Genomic DNA, 16,246 nt, shown 5'->3' with positions numbered 1-16,246 from the left:
GGAACATTGTTCATAAGATATAGCAAGATAAAGCTATCATACACTTATGACCTAGTAAATACCTAGTGCATGCCCTAGTAACCACACAGACAGGAAGTAATTAGCATTCAGGCAAGCACCACAACCTTTTTTGACCTACCCAGCATTGACAAGACAGGGTGACCATTTTAGACAATTGTCAGAAAAATGTGTCACTGCATAGACGAAACTATGTCTGCGCCTCCTACACACAGGAAAAAACCCACTACTAATTACCGAGCCTGCCCAAGACATAACGCTGTGCCAGTTGAGGACTAACTGTCTGTTATTCTTTTAATAATACAATCATGGCTGAAGGACAAAAAATGGTGGAGCAGGCAACCAGCCAAATTATCCACCCCCTTTAGGGCAGAGTCAGGGAATTGGGAGTACTGGAGAAGCCAGAATTAACACTAGGTCTAACGTCAACACAGGCCACCATTGATCAGAAATAATCAGATTGACCTGGCCAGCACAGGATTCACCACACAGTCAGTGCATAGGCAGCGTCCACCACCACCTCCATACCCATGGCCTACTATGGAATCTAGCAGTGCGCTGCCATCAACTTCGAGGTCATGGCCACCAGTAACGCCGACCCAAGGAGGGTTTGGGCTGCAGCCACCCCCAGGATCCATACTAAGTCAGCATCTCACTCAACCAACGCCACACTCTCCAGGCCAGATGTGGACCGCGCCAGCTCCACCACGCTCACAACAACCAACAAGCCCACTGGAACCTAGATGCGCCACCGACTCACACTGACGAACCAGGGGATATATTATCCCAGCCGTGTTACCATCCGAGTGCTGAGGTACCACCACAACAGGCAGCAGAACAGCCAACTCCTCCGACCTGGCGGCAGGGCAAGCAGCACTGGGGCTTATGGGACAGCAAGGACCGCACACCCCCACTGGCTCACGCCCACACTCAGTCTCCTCACACTCCTCAGACATGAGCTTCAGTGATGGGTATTCTACAGACTCAATACATCAATATAGTCCAACCACGCCTGATCCAAGACCACAAGATCCTATGCCAGTGCCAGAGCCATCTACCACAGTCCATTCTCCTCAGCAACCACGCAGTGATGACTCACCACTCATGGAGCAGCCAGCAGTTCCACATGACCCACCACAGGACAGACAACCCCTGCGACGAAATGCACGAATTCAGGCCTATTCCCTCGCGACATCTACAACACAACAAGCACCTGTTGAGCCTGTGCCAGTGGCAATTTCCCCTGCCACCACTGATGGAGATCCTGATTATTGGGGCAAGATACCCCAACGACAGTTCAATCAAATCCTGTGTGGGATGCAACCTGCAAAAATCGCCACCCGAAAGAAGGAGAGGCGCCTCGCTTTGGGCCGCATAGCAACAAGACTCCGTCAGCAGACAGGACAACTTCGCAGAGCACCCAACAAGCCACATGACCTACAATTGTTAAGGCACTGTTATATGGCACTACAATCCTGCTGTGAGCAACTGGAAAGACGCTGTGAGCAATTGGAAGCAGCAATGTACATCGTCCAAATGAAGTAACTATTCCCCTAGGGATGGACATTCTAAGTCTTATCACTGGGAGTTTCATGTATTTACTTGTTATATGCCTTTCTCTAAGTATTAACATTGCAATTTTTATCTATTACGTAATTTTATGTTTGCATAACATATTATAGCAAAAAACAGCTCACGCACATAATTGTTTCATGCACAGGAGTGACAAGTATTGAGCTTGCTTAACTTATGTTAGCCAAAAAACAGCACACGCCAAAGTAAATTAAATTGGTAAAACAGTACATAAAAACGGCCACTAGATGGCAGCAGAGGATAAGAAATTCACCAATGGAGAGGCGTGGTCAGCGAACACTATAGGTGGAGTCAAGCTGTAATGCCCACCTGAAAGGAGGAGATAAGGTGGAGCTTAAGGTGAATATAAGGCGATGTTCGCTGGTTTATCTGTCCTTTATTGGAATAAACTCTTTTGCACCGTCTCCAGTGAAGTCTTTGACTATGCAATTTTTGACTAAAGGAGAAAGCTAATAGAGTAATTTTATAGAGTTTAATACGTTGGTTAAGGTAGGAACCAGGTCTTCCACTGGCCGGGCCGGTCCTTATTTCCGACCCGACAGTGTATTATAATTATATGAAACCATGTAGTCATTCCTTTCTCTTTCATATCATATTCATTCTTCTGTTGTAATACATTTTGTAAAAAATGTTAAAATTTTGTATCCTTGTGTATTTTTTGGGTGTGAATGTGAATGTATAAGCCTGTAGCGTTTTTGGTGAGTTTTGTTCTGTATTTTCTATTTTCTATTAATAAAAGAAAGTTAGAAAAAACAAAAAAAAGAGGCAGAAACCTCGAGCAGAACCGTGGCTCAGGGTGGGCGGCCATCTGCCTCGACCGTTTGGGGGTGAAGGACAGAGAGAGAGAGATGGCAAGAGAGGAACAGAGAGAAAGGAGGAAGGAGAGAGAGGGGAGGGAGGCAGCCTACACAATATACACACACAGAGGTACAGACAGTAAAGGTGACGTTGCTATAGACTAAATGAAAAATGGTACAGATATTTATAGTAGTGTTGATGTTAATAAACGTAATGTTAATGATTATAATAACAATAGTAACAATAGTTGTAGCAGAGGGTGTCGAGCAGGAACTCGGGGGCAGCAGGTGACCCGCAGCCACAGATCCAGACTCCACAGCTCCAGAGCCAGAAAACCTGCAGGAAGTGATAGGAGGAGAGAGGAGAGGGACGAGAAAACACAAGACTACCGGAAAGAGGAGAAGTTGTGTTAGTAACATGCAATAATTGGATGAGGTTGCATACAGAGGGAGAGAAAGTAGAGGAGAGAGGAGCTCAGTGCATCATGGGTAATCCCCCAGGCAGTCTAGGCCTACAGCAGTATAACTAAGAGATGGTTCAGGACTCACCTGAGCCAGCCCTAACTATAAGCTCTTAAATGTGGAGATGGTGTCTGCCTCCTAAACCCAAACTGGAACCTGGTTGCACAGGAGAGGAGATTAATGATGCTTGGTGCTCAACCACAGCCAAAGTGGATGGACAATGTTTATTAGATGTGGAATTCTGATGTTTTTTTTGTTGCTGGCGATTTTAATCAAACAGATCTCAGAACAATATTACCTAAATTCCACCAGCATGTCCACATCCCCACCAGAGGAAAAAACACACTACGTCTTGTGAGAAATACATTATAAGTTGCTCATTTTTAGAATTTCACTGTAACTAACTTGTGAGAAATTAGCATTGGTTTCTAATCAAAGGCTGATTTACAATAAACATCTGCTGGCATTTAGGTAAGAGTTTTAACATAGACCAATCAAGAGACGGAGAAACATCTCTGATGCCTTTGTTACATCCCAGCTCACTAGTGGGAAAGGGGACGTACGCATAAACCAGATGTATTCGGTAGGGTGGAAAAGTTATTTATTTGTACAAGAGAGTTTGACATGGTTAACAAATTAGAGTTGGGGCAAGTAGGTACTGTGAAAACATAAACTCAAGAAAACAAAACGAGATCCCTCCAAAACAGGGATTACTAACTCAAAACTAAAGTGAAAACAAAAACCTCTATTTAGAGCACCTCAAAACAAAACACAGGGAGCGCAGCACCCCTAAACCTAGTGTCGCTAAACAAGGAAAAGTCTTATGTGTAGGGTGGGTGTCAGTGCTTACTCTGCCTGGCAGAGCCTGGCCCAGGTCTGCAGACACAGTAAAACACAAACTAGACCCAGGTGGGTCTTTTAACATCAATCAACACCTACTGACTCTCAGTAGTGACAGACACTGCTGCAACAGAGCCTTTAGCTAAACAGTTAACAAAGACTACTCTTAACAGGGTAAATACTGACTCTCAATAACAGTAACAAACAAGCCACCAAAGAGAAGCTGCTGCAACCGGCAACAATATACATACGTTTTAGGCTCAATACCAGCAGTGGTCGGCACAGAGACAAAACAGTTCAATGCCAGGGCAAGGGCGAGAGCGCAAGCATCCTTGCACGGCAGTATGGTGGCTTTTGTAGCAGCAGGCCTCAACCACAGCTCCCAGATTGGTGGACGGTCTCAGGACTGCTCCAATCAGGATAGCGGTAGGCAGATTGCACAGCCTGCGTAGCATATTGGGAAAACACATTGACAGAAACCAAACACAGGGCTGCTACCAGCGGCCATAACACCTTATACATTTGCATTTCCTTTCTCAGCTCAGGAAGAGTTTTTTGAGTGTATGCTAATACTACCATTTGTTGGCTGTTGGCTGTTCCTCTGGAGAGGAAATGCTGAGTTGGGGAGAGTAACGATGGTTACGTATTGTAACCCCAGATTCTATGAGTATAGGCATAGCCCTCTAAGAGCTGTCGCTATTGGGTTCATCCCCGCGCGCATGCGCAGTCCTGAAGATTTCTTTCGCACCCATGTGCCGTGCACGGGCCTCTCTCAGGTTCGCAAATTGGGTATATAATACCAGCGAGACCAGAGATCTGCTCCCAAGAGGTCAGCTTTTTCTTCAGCCAACGCTGGTGGGACCAGTTGGGCCAGTAGGCTACACCTATACTATATAGAATATTATATATTATAGAGTACGGTCTAGACCTGCTCTTTTATGAAAAGCGCTGTGAGATAACTGTTGTTGTGATTTGGCGCTATATAAATAAAATTGAATTGAATTGAATAGAATCTGGGGTTACAATACGTAACCAACGTTCTATTTCGTATAGGCTTCGCCCTCTAAGAGCTGTCGCTATTGGGATAAGGGCGAAGCCAGATGTATTCAATGCCCACTGGACCACCAGCGGTCATAAGCATTAACACACCAGCGAACAGCGAACTGGGTGTGTGTGTTTGTAAAAATCATGGCGCACAAGAGCGCCCAGAGTACAAGCACACACAGACGCACACTGCGGCTTATGTTGAGGGAACATTAAGGATGGTTGTTACGCAATGTGGCAGTCCAACTGGAGCGCAACTAAGACCGAAGAGAGCCCCAACAGCCCGAGCCAGCAGCGTCGCGCCTGGTCTCCAGTACATTCAGTACCGAGTGCGTTAGAGAAAACCACGATGCATCGCGTAAATAGAAGCGGATAAAAGGGCAGGGTGAAGCCCATGATTCCGCTGTGCAAATATCCCCCACAGCCATCCCGCTGAACAGCGCTGCGGAGGAAGACACAGCTCTTGTCGAGTTTTCACGGATGCCGGGTGGGGGGTCCATCCCAGCCGCAACGTACGCCTGTGTGATGGCCTCACACAGCCAATGAGCCAAGCGTTGTTTTGACAGAGACTTGCCTTGTGAATGCTCTCTGTAGTGAACAAACAGCTGTTGAGTTTTCTTGAGGGTAGCCGTGCGCTCTACATAATGAGACAACGCGTGCACCGGGCAGAGACGATGAGATGCTTCTTCCTCCTCGTTTCGAAGAGGAGGAGGGAAAAAACCTTCCAGTGAAACAATCCGTGACCTGAAGGAGCTAACCTTGTGCGTGAACGCTGGGTCCGGCCTCAAGGTGGCAGAGCTCCCGTCAGCTCTGATAGCGAGGCAGGATGGAGCGACTGAGAGAGCGCACAGATCGCTCACCCTCTTAGCAGAGGTCAGTGCCAAAAAGGAGGGCTGTCCTCAAAGACAGCAGTCTGAGAGAAGTTTGCGGCAGTGGCTCAAAGGGGGGGTTGCTCAGAGCGCGCAGCACAAGCGGTAAATCCCACTGTGACCCACTCACGGTCAGTGAGGCCCACAACTTTAGGGAAGCAACCGGTAAAACCTTCAAAATAAAAGTAGCCCATGTACCATGTAGTTAGAAAGGTGATTATAGACTAAAACTTAACTAAAATAAAGTTTTTTTAGTAAAACTTAAGTAGCACTGTGTGGGGAAAAAAACACTTTAATTAACTGAAATAAAAATAATAACTCTGGCTGTTGGGGAGAATTAAACATTTGTAAGGCCATTGGTGACCTGTAACTTCAGATTAACTAATGTTATATGTAGCATAGGATCGCAGTTAGCCTATTTATTTAAGTTTATATTATTTAATTAATATTTTAGTTTCTTAACATATTTATAGCGCTTCTTGCTATGTGGAAGCTCAACCAGCCTTCTGTGGTGCCAACAGGAAACAAGGTTTTGACCTTTTGACTTGTGTTTATATCAAAGAGAAGGCTGCACTGCGACCAAAGGAAGCTGATCACTGAGTTTGAAGGGTGTGCAGAACTTCACCTGCCTTCCAGCTCCTCTTTCTATGGCACTATAGCTGCTAAAAACTCAGCTTGTGTCAAAACAAAACTTTTCTACTTTTCACTCACCTGCTTTGTCTGCAGTTGTTCTTACAACACTTTACGCCATTAACAAATAGTTACAGACAAGCTAAAACAAAAGTCACCTGTATGTATTATTTATTTATCTATTCTTTTATATATACGTGTGTGTCTGTGTGTGTGTGTGTGTGTGTGTATATATACACACACATAACAACAACAACAACAACAACTAAATAGGTTACTTCCCCAAACAGAAGATGCATGTGTGCTGATTTAGCAGAAAAGCTGATTTACAGGAGAAACACAATATAGAGAGCTGCACTGCATAATATACAGTTATTTATAGATTTTAATTAGTCACCTGCCAAGTTTAATTCCCTGTACATAATTAAAAACATTTCCTGCCTAAATTGATTGATTTGATTGCAAAATTCACTAGAATGCAGGAAATGAACTGTTTAATGCTCTTTAACAATAAAATATTATTTACCACACGACCCTGCCGCTGACTCCCACTGAGCCCAACCTTTCAGAACTTTTCCTGTATTACATTCCTCATCCACAAGATGGCAGACTACACTTAAAAGCAATATGCAAGACAGAAGGTATTGGTGTTGGAGGCTTTCATGTCTTGAAAAGTTTTGGATGATGACGCTTGTGGGTGTTTCCTTAAGTGGATATGTACAGATATGGATATGTTTTCCGGTTAAACTTACCTGTATACATGGTATTTATCTGTACAGCTTTCAAAGGAGGACTGCCGTGATTCATTAGAGATGATCTGCAACCTGGAGTCGGACGGAGATGAGAGGGCAGCTTTCAGCTTATGCTCAGCCTTCCTGACCAGACAGCTTCTCCAAGGAGATGCATACTGTGCTTGGTAAGAAAACACAAGCCACCCCGTTGCTTATTCTACATTGGGTTTCTTGTTTAAGGAGGGAGGACAAGATTTGTAAGGGCTAAACTAAATAGCATAGTGATTGTGTTAGTCCCAGAATCTACACCAGTCTTATTAATAAGGCTATAGGTTTTTGTAAGAAATATTTATCATTATTGTCTGTTTTCAATATTATATATATTATATATATTTTCAAGTAAAATGTAAAACACATCACACTTAAAAAGATGGAGGTAACTGGCAGGTAGTCATTTGGACAGAATAAAATGAGTGGCCGTGCTTGTTACAGATGGGACAGCCACAGATACCAGATTTTTTTTACCCCAGCAGTAAAGTTTAAAGCAGAATTATTCTTTATATGTTCATTCAGTCTAAATGAACTAACAGTCATAATGCATCACTTGCACATAATCAGTATGGAGTGTTGTTAATGCACACTCGGTGTCATTGTGTATTATATGTTGTTGAGAGGCTGATGTATATTGAACAGTCAGTTAATGGGCAATTAATTCCCTTACTTCAAACCAGGGAGCTCACTCTGTTTTGGAGCAAGCTGCTGAAGCGCCTGGAGCCATCAGAGCAGGCCTTCTTGGACAGATGCCGACAGATGTCCTTACTTTCCAAAACCGTGTACCACATCCTGTTCCTCATCAAGGTCATCCAATCAGAGGTCAGTAAACAAGTAGCTCTCTATCTGTATTATCAGTGTGTGGACCCTCTGAAAATGATTTTAGCCAGTTTGCCCTTTAAGGTTAAAGCAATCTTGTTAGTATTGAATACTCACTGCATGTAAGCTTGAAAGGTGGTTTTATGTACATAGACAACAGTGACCACAGTCAGCTTTAATTGATGTGATTTACAATGGATTTGTAAAGTGATCCAGTTTCAGAAGGAAAAAGTGCCAATCCATATAGAAATTCTCGAACCTCTCCTGCATCAGAATTGACTGTTTCACTGTCCGTGTGTTTGAACATTGTTTCAAGCCAATCTGCCAAAATAGTGTGCTCAGCATTCCATGGGTTATGTTTGCTTACATTGTTCATAAGCGACAAACTAAAAAGCTGAAGGCACTGAAAACAAATGGAAGTGTCTTTAGCTGTATTTTGACAATGATGGAAGTATTTGGAGCAGGCTGCAGCTGCTGCCCTCCACAAAGGAGAACGGTAAATATTTTTAAAGCCACCTTTCAGGTGTTCAGGTTGTGAGTTTTTGATACTGAGAACATTCTGCATGGACTCTTTTTAATGGATTAAAAAGTAAGATGTGTGCGTTTTCTGTCTACAGTGCATTACATAATGATTATGATGAAAGTAATGTGCTGATTCATGTTGATGTGAGAAATTAACATCTACTAGCAGCTTTAAATGATTCAACTTGCTGTTTTTCATAGATGACACCGTTGGCCTGCCAGTGTGCATTGAAATGTGCATACGGGCTCTGAGGATGGAATCAGATGATGGAAGCACAAAGGCCACTGTGTGTAAAACTATTTCCTGTTTGCTTCCCACTGACCTGGAAGTCAAGCGAGCCTGCCAGCTGACTGAGTTCCTCTTGGAGCCCACAGTGGATTCATACTATGCTGTGGAGACTCTTTACAATGAACCAGATCAAAAACTAGAGGAAGAGAATATGCCTGTTCCCAACTCGCTACGCTGCGAGCTCCTGCTGGTTTTTAAAACCCAGTGGCCCTTTGACCCGGAGTTCTGGGACTGGAAAACACTTAAGCGTAATTGTCTATCGCTAATGGGTGAAGAAGCTTCAATAGTGTCATCCATTGACTTGCTGAATGATACTGAGACCCCTGAAGAAGAGGAAGACTTCATCAGTCAGGAGGGATTTAAGAATATCCCAGACCACTTAGTTAGCGGCACATATGAACTAAAAGATATAACAGACAAGAAACAGAAAAACAGAGAAATGAAGAAACTGAGAGAAAAGGGTTTCATATCTGCCAGGTTCAGAAACTGGCAGGCATACATGCAGTACTGTGTGCTGTGTGACAAGGAGTTTCTCGGCCACAGGATTGTACGCCATGCACAGACTCATCTGAGCGGTGGCGAATACAGCTGTCCGATATGTGCTCAGACCTTTTCCTCAAAAGACACATTGATTCCCCACGTAACATCACATGTTAAACAGTCGTGCAAGGAAAGGCTGACTGCAATGAAAACAAACAAGAAGTTGGCTAATTGTAAAACAGCAACGCCTGTTATTGCCGCATTAAAGGCCAAGACAGAAAATGAACTTTATGAAAATGCTGATTCCCTGGGGCAAAATGGTGGGTTGATTCACAATGTTCAGGCCAGAGTTTCTAGATGCATCACAGAGAGTAGTGAGGACAATGTGTGCCCTGTTGGAAAATGCAGAAGGAGCTTTAAATTTTTCAAAAATCTCATTGCACATGTTAAAGCTCATGGAGACAATGAGGAAGCTAAGACTTTCCTCGAAATGCAGAGCAAAAAGGTCGTTTGCCAATACTGCCGTCGCCACTTTGTTAATGTTACCCATCTTAATGATCATTTACAGGTCCACTGTGGTGTGAAACCTTACATCTGTATACAGTTAAACTGCAAGGCGAGTTTCCTGTCCAACACTGAGCTCATCATACACAGGAAAACGCATTCTGCTTTTAAGGCTAGATGCATGTTTCCAAATTGTGGAAGGATTTTCAATGAGGCCTTCAAACTCTATGACCATGAGGCACAACATTATAAAACGTTCACTTGTAAAGCTATGGACTGTGGAAAGGTATTCCACTCACAACGGCAGCTGGATTTGCACCAGGGGGAGCATGCCAGACTAGAAGAGGAGACCAAATCTTCTGAACAGACGTCACAAAATATGCAGCCTGGCCCTTCACTCATTGAACAAATGCTTTCAGGTCACGCAGGCCTTAAACAAGAGAATTCCCATGAGAACTGGAACTCTGAATCTGCTATTATTTCAGACCCCGGAAGGCTGTCGGTGTCCATTGAGAGTTTGCTGAAATCTTCCCAAGCACCTGTGGAAACCTTAGGACAATACACAGTCAAAGATGAACCACATGATACGCCTTTCTCAACCAGTCAGTCAAATAATTCTGTGATTCAGCCTGTGAATTCCCACATGTCTGTTCATAATAGAAACAGAGATGGTTTCGGTGGGCATTCATTTGATTATATGAGACAACAGGATCAACCAATACCGCCATATGAAGCTAATTTAGCTAACATGCCATATAGCAGTAACACAGAGATCTCACGAGGCCAGCCCCAGATGTTCCCCAGTAAAGCAAGTACTGGATCAGTGAGTTACAACTCTGAAACCAACTCACCATTTCCAGGGCAGCAAGGGCCAATGTGCAGTAGTAACCTGTTAACAGTGTCACCGCCCCAGAACTCCATAGAGCCAGCGATGTCGCAACCACTTCCACCAACAGTAACCCCACAGCCTCTTACTGGGAACAGACCAGAGAACTCTGTGACATCTTCAGCTAGCACAGGTCCCCCTCCAGGACAGAGAGAGCGATTTCATTGTGCATTTGAAACATGTGCAAGACACTACAGCTCCTACAGAAGTGTTACCAAGCACATGAAAACGGTTCACCCAGACTTCTATGAGCAATGGAAAGTTGCTCGAACTAAAATCAAGACAACCTACGCTCCAGCACCGAGCACATCATCTGCCAGGCATCTCAGTTCACTCCCCTCCCTTCAGCACCAGCAGGGCAACACGGTACCAGTTTGTGGAGTTCAGAGGCAGAATGTTATCCAATCACCACCTTATACTAATATGGGTGCAAGCACAGACTATAGTGCTCTGCATTCCCATTCCTCTTCTGCCCACAACCAGAATGCTTCACTCTTGATGGAAAATGTTCTAAATCCCATTGTTCTCTCTCAGCTAGGAAGTGATACAAATCTAATAACTGCACAGTCCCAAGTTTCAGGTAGTCAAAATTGGCACTCAGGCCCTGAAAGTGAACAAATTCAAAATTGTGGCTCTTCTCACGTCTATCCATCAAACATGCATGTGATGCCACAAGTCGGTTCTACCAGTGCTGCTCTGCCAATTGGTGTCCCATCTTGCTCTATAATGGGATCAACAATGAACAGACCAGCACAGTCTTTGCCGTCACCACTTCTGAAAAATGGGTCCCAGTCAGTTTTGACCTCCTACATGGACCGTGCCAAGGAAGTGTCAAAACAAGCAGCTGACCACCTTCCACCCTATATATCACCGATGCAAAGCAACTTAGTCTCCGATTCCAGGGCACCAGAAAAACCTATATCAATGCAAAATCATGTGCAGTCCAGTTTTCCCTCACCAGACAGTGCAAGCCCAAAAAACCGTAACAACCAATCTCCAAATGGCTCAGTTGGCTCTGAAAACAGTCCTGAAAATCAAACGAGAACCAGAAAAAACAGAAGGACCAAATGGCCAGCTATTCTTAGGGATGGCAAATTTGTTTGTTGCAGGTGATTTAGGCAATTTAATAGCCCTAAATCCCTGGGAGGCCATTTGTCCAAGCGTACAATCTGCAAACCATATGAAGAGTCGGAACTGAACACAGACCTGCCAGCATCATTTCTTGACCTTCTCAATTCAGAGCAAACAGTTAGCACTGCACCACCACAGTTGTCTTATAATCCTGCTGCTGTTTATCAGGAGAAGCCCCATCAGTCAGTAATACATGGTTCAACAACCACAAAAGATTACCCCACTCCTAATTATCCACAAGATAATTTGCCAGTGTATGGCAATGGTGAGTCAAATGATGACATACTTAAACAAATCATGGCTGAATCCAACATGTCTGATCTCTTTGTACACACACCTGCTCCCCAGCCATTGTTCCAAAACCCTTGTGTTCCCTATGGAGCTGGTGAACGTTTGCCCGGGAGCTCAGTCATACAGCATACAGAAAATGTCCAGCTGAAACAAGAGGACACTTCGTACAGCACCGCCCATTATCCTCAGACAAGCGTTAATACGTTTGCTGGAAGTGAGTTCCCTGACCCACTTCTTACACAAATTCTTACAGAAAACTCTTCCACTGCGCTTCCTGGAATTGTTCCCACGAATCACAGTGAAGGGTATCACTCTGAGACAACCATTCAGACACAAGATACAGATCAGAACCCAGTGAGGCAAAGACTGTTACCTGATAGTAAGCTTAGTCCAGCAACAAGAAGTGGCAAGCATTCTGAGATGCAAAGGAAGACCGCTGAACAAGATATTAAGAAGAGACTGCGAGAGCAGATATTGTCCGTCGACTTTCAACGTAGAAACAGCTTATGTCATTCAAGCAAGACTGACCCTAATGCCAATTCAAAGACTCCCAAGTCTTTTGGTCCAGTGTGCAGTCCTTCCAATAATTCTGGACTTCATCAAATGTCTGGTAACGCAATAAGTGACTCAGCAAGTGAAGGACAAGTTATTCAAGAAAACTCTGCAATCATCCCAGGAACCTCTGGCGAAATTAAACAATTACTGAACACACAGAGCTTTACTTGCTTCAGAGAGACCTCCACCCCGCAGCAGGAGATACTGAGCCCCACAGGCATCGCAGCAAATGATGCAGATCTTGAGCCCACTCAGTTATCTGCCAGCCAGCAACAGTGGATGACAGAAATTCAAAGTGCATTTGAAAGGCTTAACTTGGTCAGAGAAATGTCTGATCAGATGTTGGCTAACACGGAGCAGAATAGCAATCCCACAAACAGCCAGGCAGGATCTGCAAAGGCCGTTTTGCGTAGATCAATATCGTCACTGGTTGTTAAGCCATTTGCTTGTGAGAATGAGAACTGCACATTTAGTTCAGTGTCAAGTGAAGCGCTTTGGAAACACCTCTCCAAAACTCACAACTACACACTTGATATGGTGAATGAGGTTAAGAAAAGGTATGGCCAATATGCTCCTTTCAAGTGTCAAAAATGTAGTAAAAGATTCACTCGTAATTCAAACCTTCGTACTCACTACCAGTCAGCTCATAAATTATCTGCTAAGGAAATAGCAGATCTAGATTCCAAGCGCAAACTGGCCAAAGCTGCAGCTATGCAGAACTGGCCTGTTGGAACAAACCAGGATCCATCAACTCAAACCACACCGGCTACTCCTTCGTCAGTGCAGAACAGAACTCATCTATATTCACTCCAGGATGCACCTGATTGCCCATCACAAACATTTGTACCATGTACTAATGTGGACATAACTAATCGGAAATTCCAAGATGACAGTCGCTCAACAGTCATTCATCCCTTGCAGACAGCTCCCGTGCACAAACAAGCAATGACCCCGCCAGTAAAGGGCCAGATCTCTGCATCAGCCTTTGTTTCAGCACAAGCAGGGATGGCAGCAGAACAGTGGACACACAGACGGCAAAGAAACTTTCCCAAGGTACCCGCTCAACACGCAAGTGGACACGTGGGACCCCCGTTGCTCAAAGGGTCGGCTCCTCTCACGCAGGCTCTGTCTGCCACGCGTCAGGCTAATGGCCCTCCACCTCTCGACAAACAGTCTGCCAAGCCAAGCATAGACATTACCAAGAAGACAAAAGAGAAGAAGCCAAGCTCAGGTGATGCCACGAGTCCATACAGACCATATCGCTGCGTTCATCAAGGCTGCGTGGCTGCCTTCACCATCCAGCACAATCGCTCCTCGATCCTCCACTACAGGGCTGTTCACCAGTCTGCTTTGTCAGCATTGGAGGTGAACAAAGAGCAGGACCAGAGTGAGGGACTGGATGAAATAATGGACCACAATGATGAGGAGCCAGAGGCAGAGATCCCCCAAATTTCTGAATTCAGATGCCAGGTCAAAGACTGCTCCCGAGTTTTCCAAGAAGTCCCCAACCTTTTGCAGCATTATCTTCAGCTGCATGAATTCAGCCTTGATAAGGTTGGTAATATCTTGTCCATCATTAAACTGGGCAGGTTTGCTTGTGGCCACCAAGGATGCACAGCATCCTTCACTGCTTTCTGGAAGTATATAGGGCATGTCAAAGAACAGCATAAAGATATGAAGTTGGCCAAACCTGAACAATTAAATGGCTCGTTCAAGTGTGAAATTGAAGGCTGTGACCGTTCGTATGCCACAAAGTCAAACCTGCTCAGACATGTCATGAAAAAGCATCAGGACCTCTACCAGCCTAAACTAAAGAATCAACAGATAAAAGAAGATGGGATGAAACAGAACTCTAAAACTTTGCATTACCAAATTACCAAGACGAGTAATGGGAAGGAAAACATTGAGAGCAATAAAAAGATCCTACAGCGGGGAGGTGACACAAAGAGAGTTAGCAAGGTGAAAAAAAATCACTGGACTAAATATGGAAAACCCTCCTTAAAATCTAAAGTGGAGGCATCTGCAATGTGCACTAAAAAAATTCCTCTACAATACCCCTGTATGATTAAAGGTTGTGAGTCAGTCATGAAGTCAGAGAGGAGCATATTGAAACATTACGTGGGACACGGACTGTCAGAAAAGTACCTGGAACAGCAAAGGAGTCACTTCATATTCTGCAAAAAGTTCCCCAGGCAGAAGTGCCGACCCATCAGGAGTGATGACTCCAAATCAGACAACACGTCTGACCTGTCAGACAGTGAGGTGACAGCCGACACCGGCCTGGAAGGAGGGGAATATGGATATTCAAAGCCTGTCCTACGCAAAAGGACCACCGCAGGAATCCCCGCTGCATTGTTCGACAGCAAATTGTCAAATGATGAAAGTTCCGATGGCTCTGTCGTGCTAAAACGCAAACGAGGACGTCCAAGAAAGCTGATCGAAAACATTGTGAAACGCAAGAAAATTCCGCGTACGACCAAGATTGATGTCGTTTACAGCAGGGACGATGAATCCGACTCCTCTTGCCCCGCTGTAACCCAGGAGGAGATGACTGAGCAGAGTGCCACACTGGCCTCTTTCAAACCAATGGGATTTGAAATGTCTTTCTTAAAATTCCTGGAACAGTCAAATAAATGTGAACACTCCTTGACGAGAAATGTTGATGTACCAGAAGTACGGAGAAAAACGAACAGTCTGAATAGCAAAGACACCTGCGTCAGGTTCAGCAACCGTCAGAATTTGAAGTCCCTCAGTAAGGTTAAAATAATCCTAGACAGGGCCTTTTCAGGTGTCACAGACCTCATGTTGAAACAGCTGCAGGACATGCGGCCCACAGTGGTATTGGAAAAAAATGACCAACCTGTCTGTTTTTGAGAAGCAGAATCTCAGGCTGAGTCAAATCTGCTGCAGACTGGTGCCCTGCATATGAAAGGTTTTTACACGTCCAGTTATTAAAAAAAAATGTTGTTTTGAATTATACTGTAATATTATCTGTACAATTTTTGTCTCTTTTATAGAAGTGTATAGCATGTTTTTATTTATGGGCTATTAAGTCAAAAAGTTATCTGACCATTTGGCAGAAAGTTGAAACATGTCATCAGCGTTTGGCGTCTTAATTATCCCTGTGGGACTTCCAGACAGATGGACTTTGACATGGACTATAATGTTATGTGTAGTTGTGATTTAAAGATGTTGATTATTGTGCGTTGTGTATATAGTTTGAAATCACCCACTGCCACCAGCAGTCTTACTATTAAATGAAGAGCTTTTTTACAACCAGTTTGACTTTTTTTCATCATTTAGTTAGATTACACTGCAGATTAGGAATTCCTTTAATCGTGTAACGATTGGAGCTGCTGCATGCACACTGAATGGAAAATGATTTTGTGGTTCAAGTTTTTGATGATTAAAAACAAATGAGCTCTATGCTGTAGTCATGATTTCTGAACTAATTTTAGGTGTTATGGAAGTTTTCCACTCTTGTCATTTTGTGCATTTGTAGTGCTTACTTCAAAACACGCCGTACACCTAGCAACACCTTTAAAGCCCACTAATCAACACACTGTCTCTTTGGTTAATTCAGACACAAAACGTAAAAGCTGTACTGGTTTTAAAGGGGTCCTTTAGCAGTGCTGGTCAGATCTCAATTGTGGATGAACTGTCAATCAAAGCAGCAGCTCACAGCGGAGAAGCTGTTAAATAGTGTGTTCAGTACATCTTTGAGAAAGAAGAGC

General features: G+C 44.1%; 1 protein-coding gene across 1 annotated transcript; it reads left to right on the top strand.

Annotated features, from left to right (window-relative positions):
• Window positions 1–7,032: 7,032 nt before the first annotated feature.
• Window positions 7,033–15,938, top strand: LOC119908673 (zinc finger protein 292-like; the record flags this gene model as incomplete). The annotated part of the gene is given in 3 exon segments (XM_038726501.1): window positions 7,033–7,169; window positions 7,716–7,861; window positions 8,578–15,938. Coding segments are annotated over 3 exon segments (7,092 nt in total), but the record flags the coding sequence as incomplete, so codon positions are not given.
• Between the last annotated feature and the right edge of the window lie 308 nt (window positions 15,939–16,246).

This window comes from Micropterus salmoides, unplaced genomic scaffold (genome assembly GCF_014851395.1).
Source record: "Micropterus salmoides isolate LMB-PRFRI ecotype aquatic unplaced genomic scaffold, ASM1485139v1 Ms_hic_scaffold_18, whole genome shotgun sequence".
NCBI classification, from domain to species: Eukaryota; Metazoa; Chordata; class Actinopteri; order Centrarchiformes; family Centrarchidae; genus Micropterus; species Micropterus salmoides.
The sequence above is the reverse complement of the archived record's forward strand: the minus strand, read 5'-3'. Positions and strand labels throughout refer to the sequence as shown.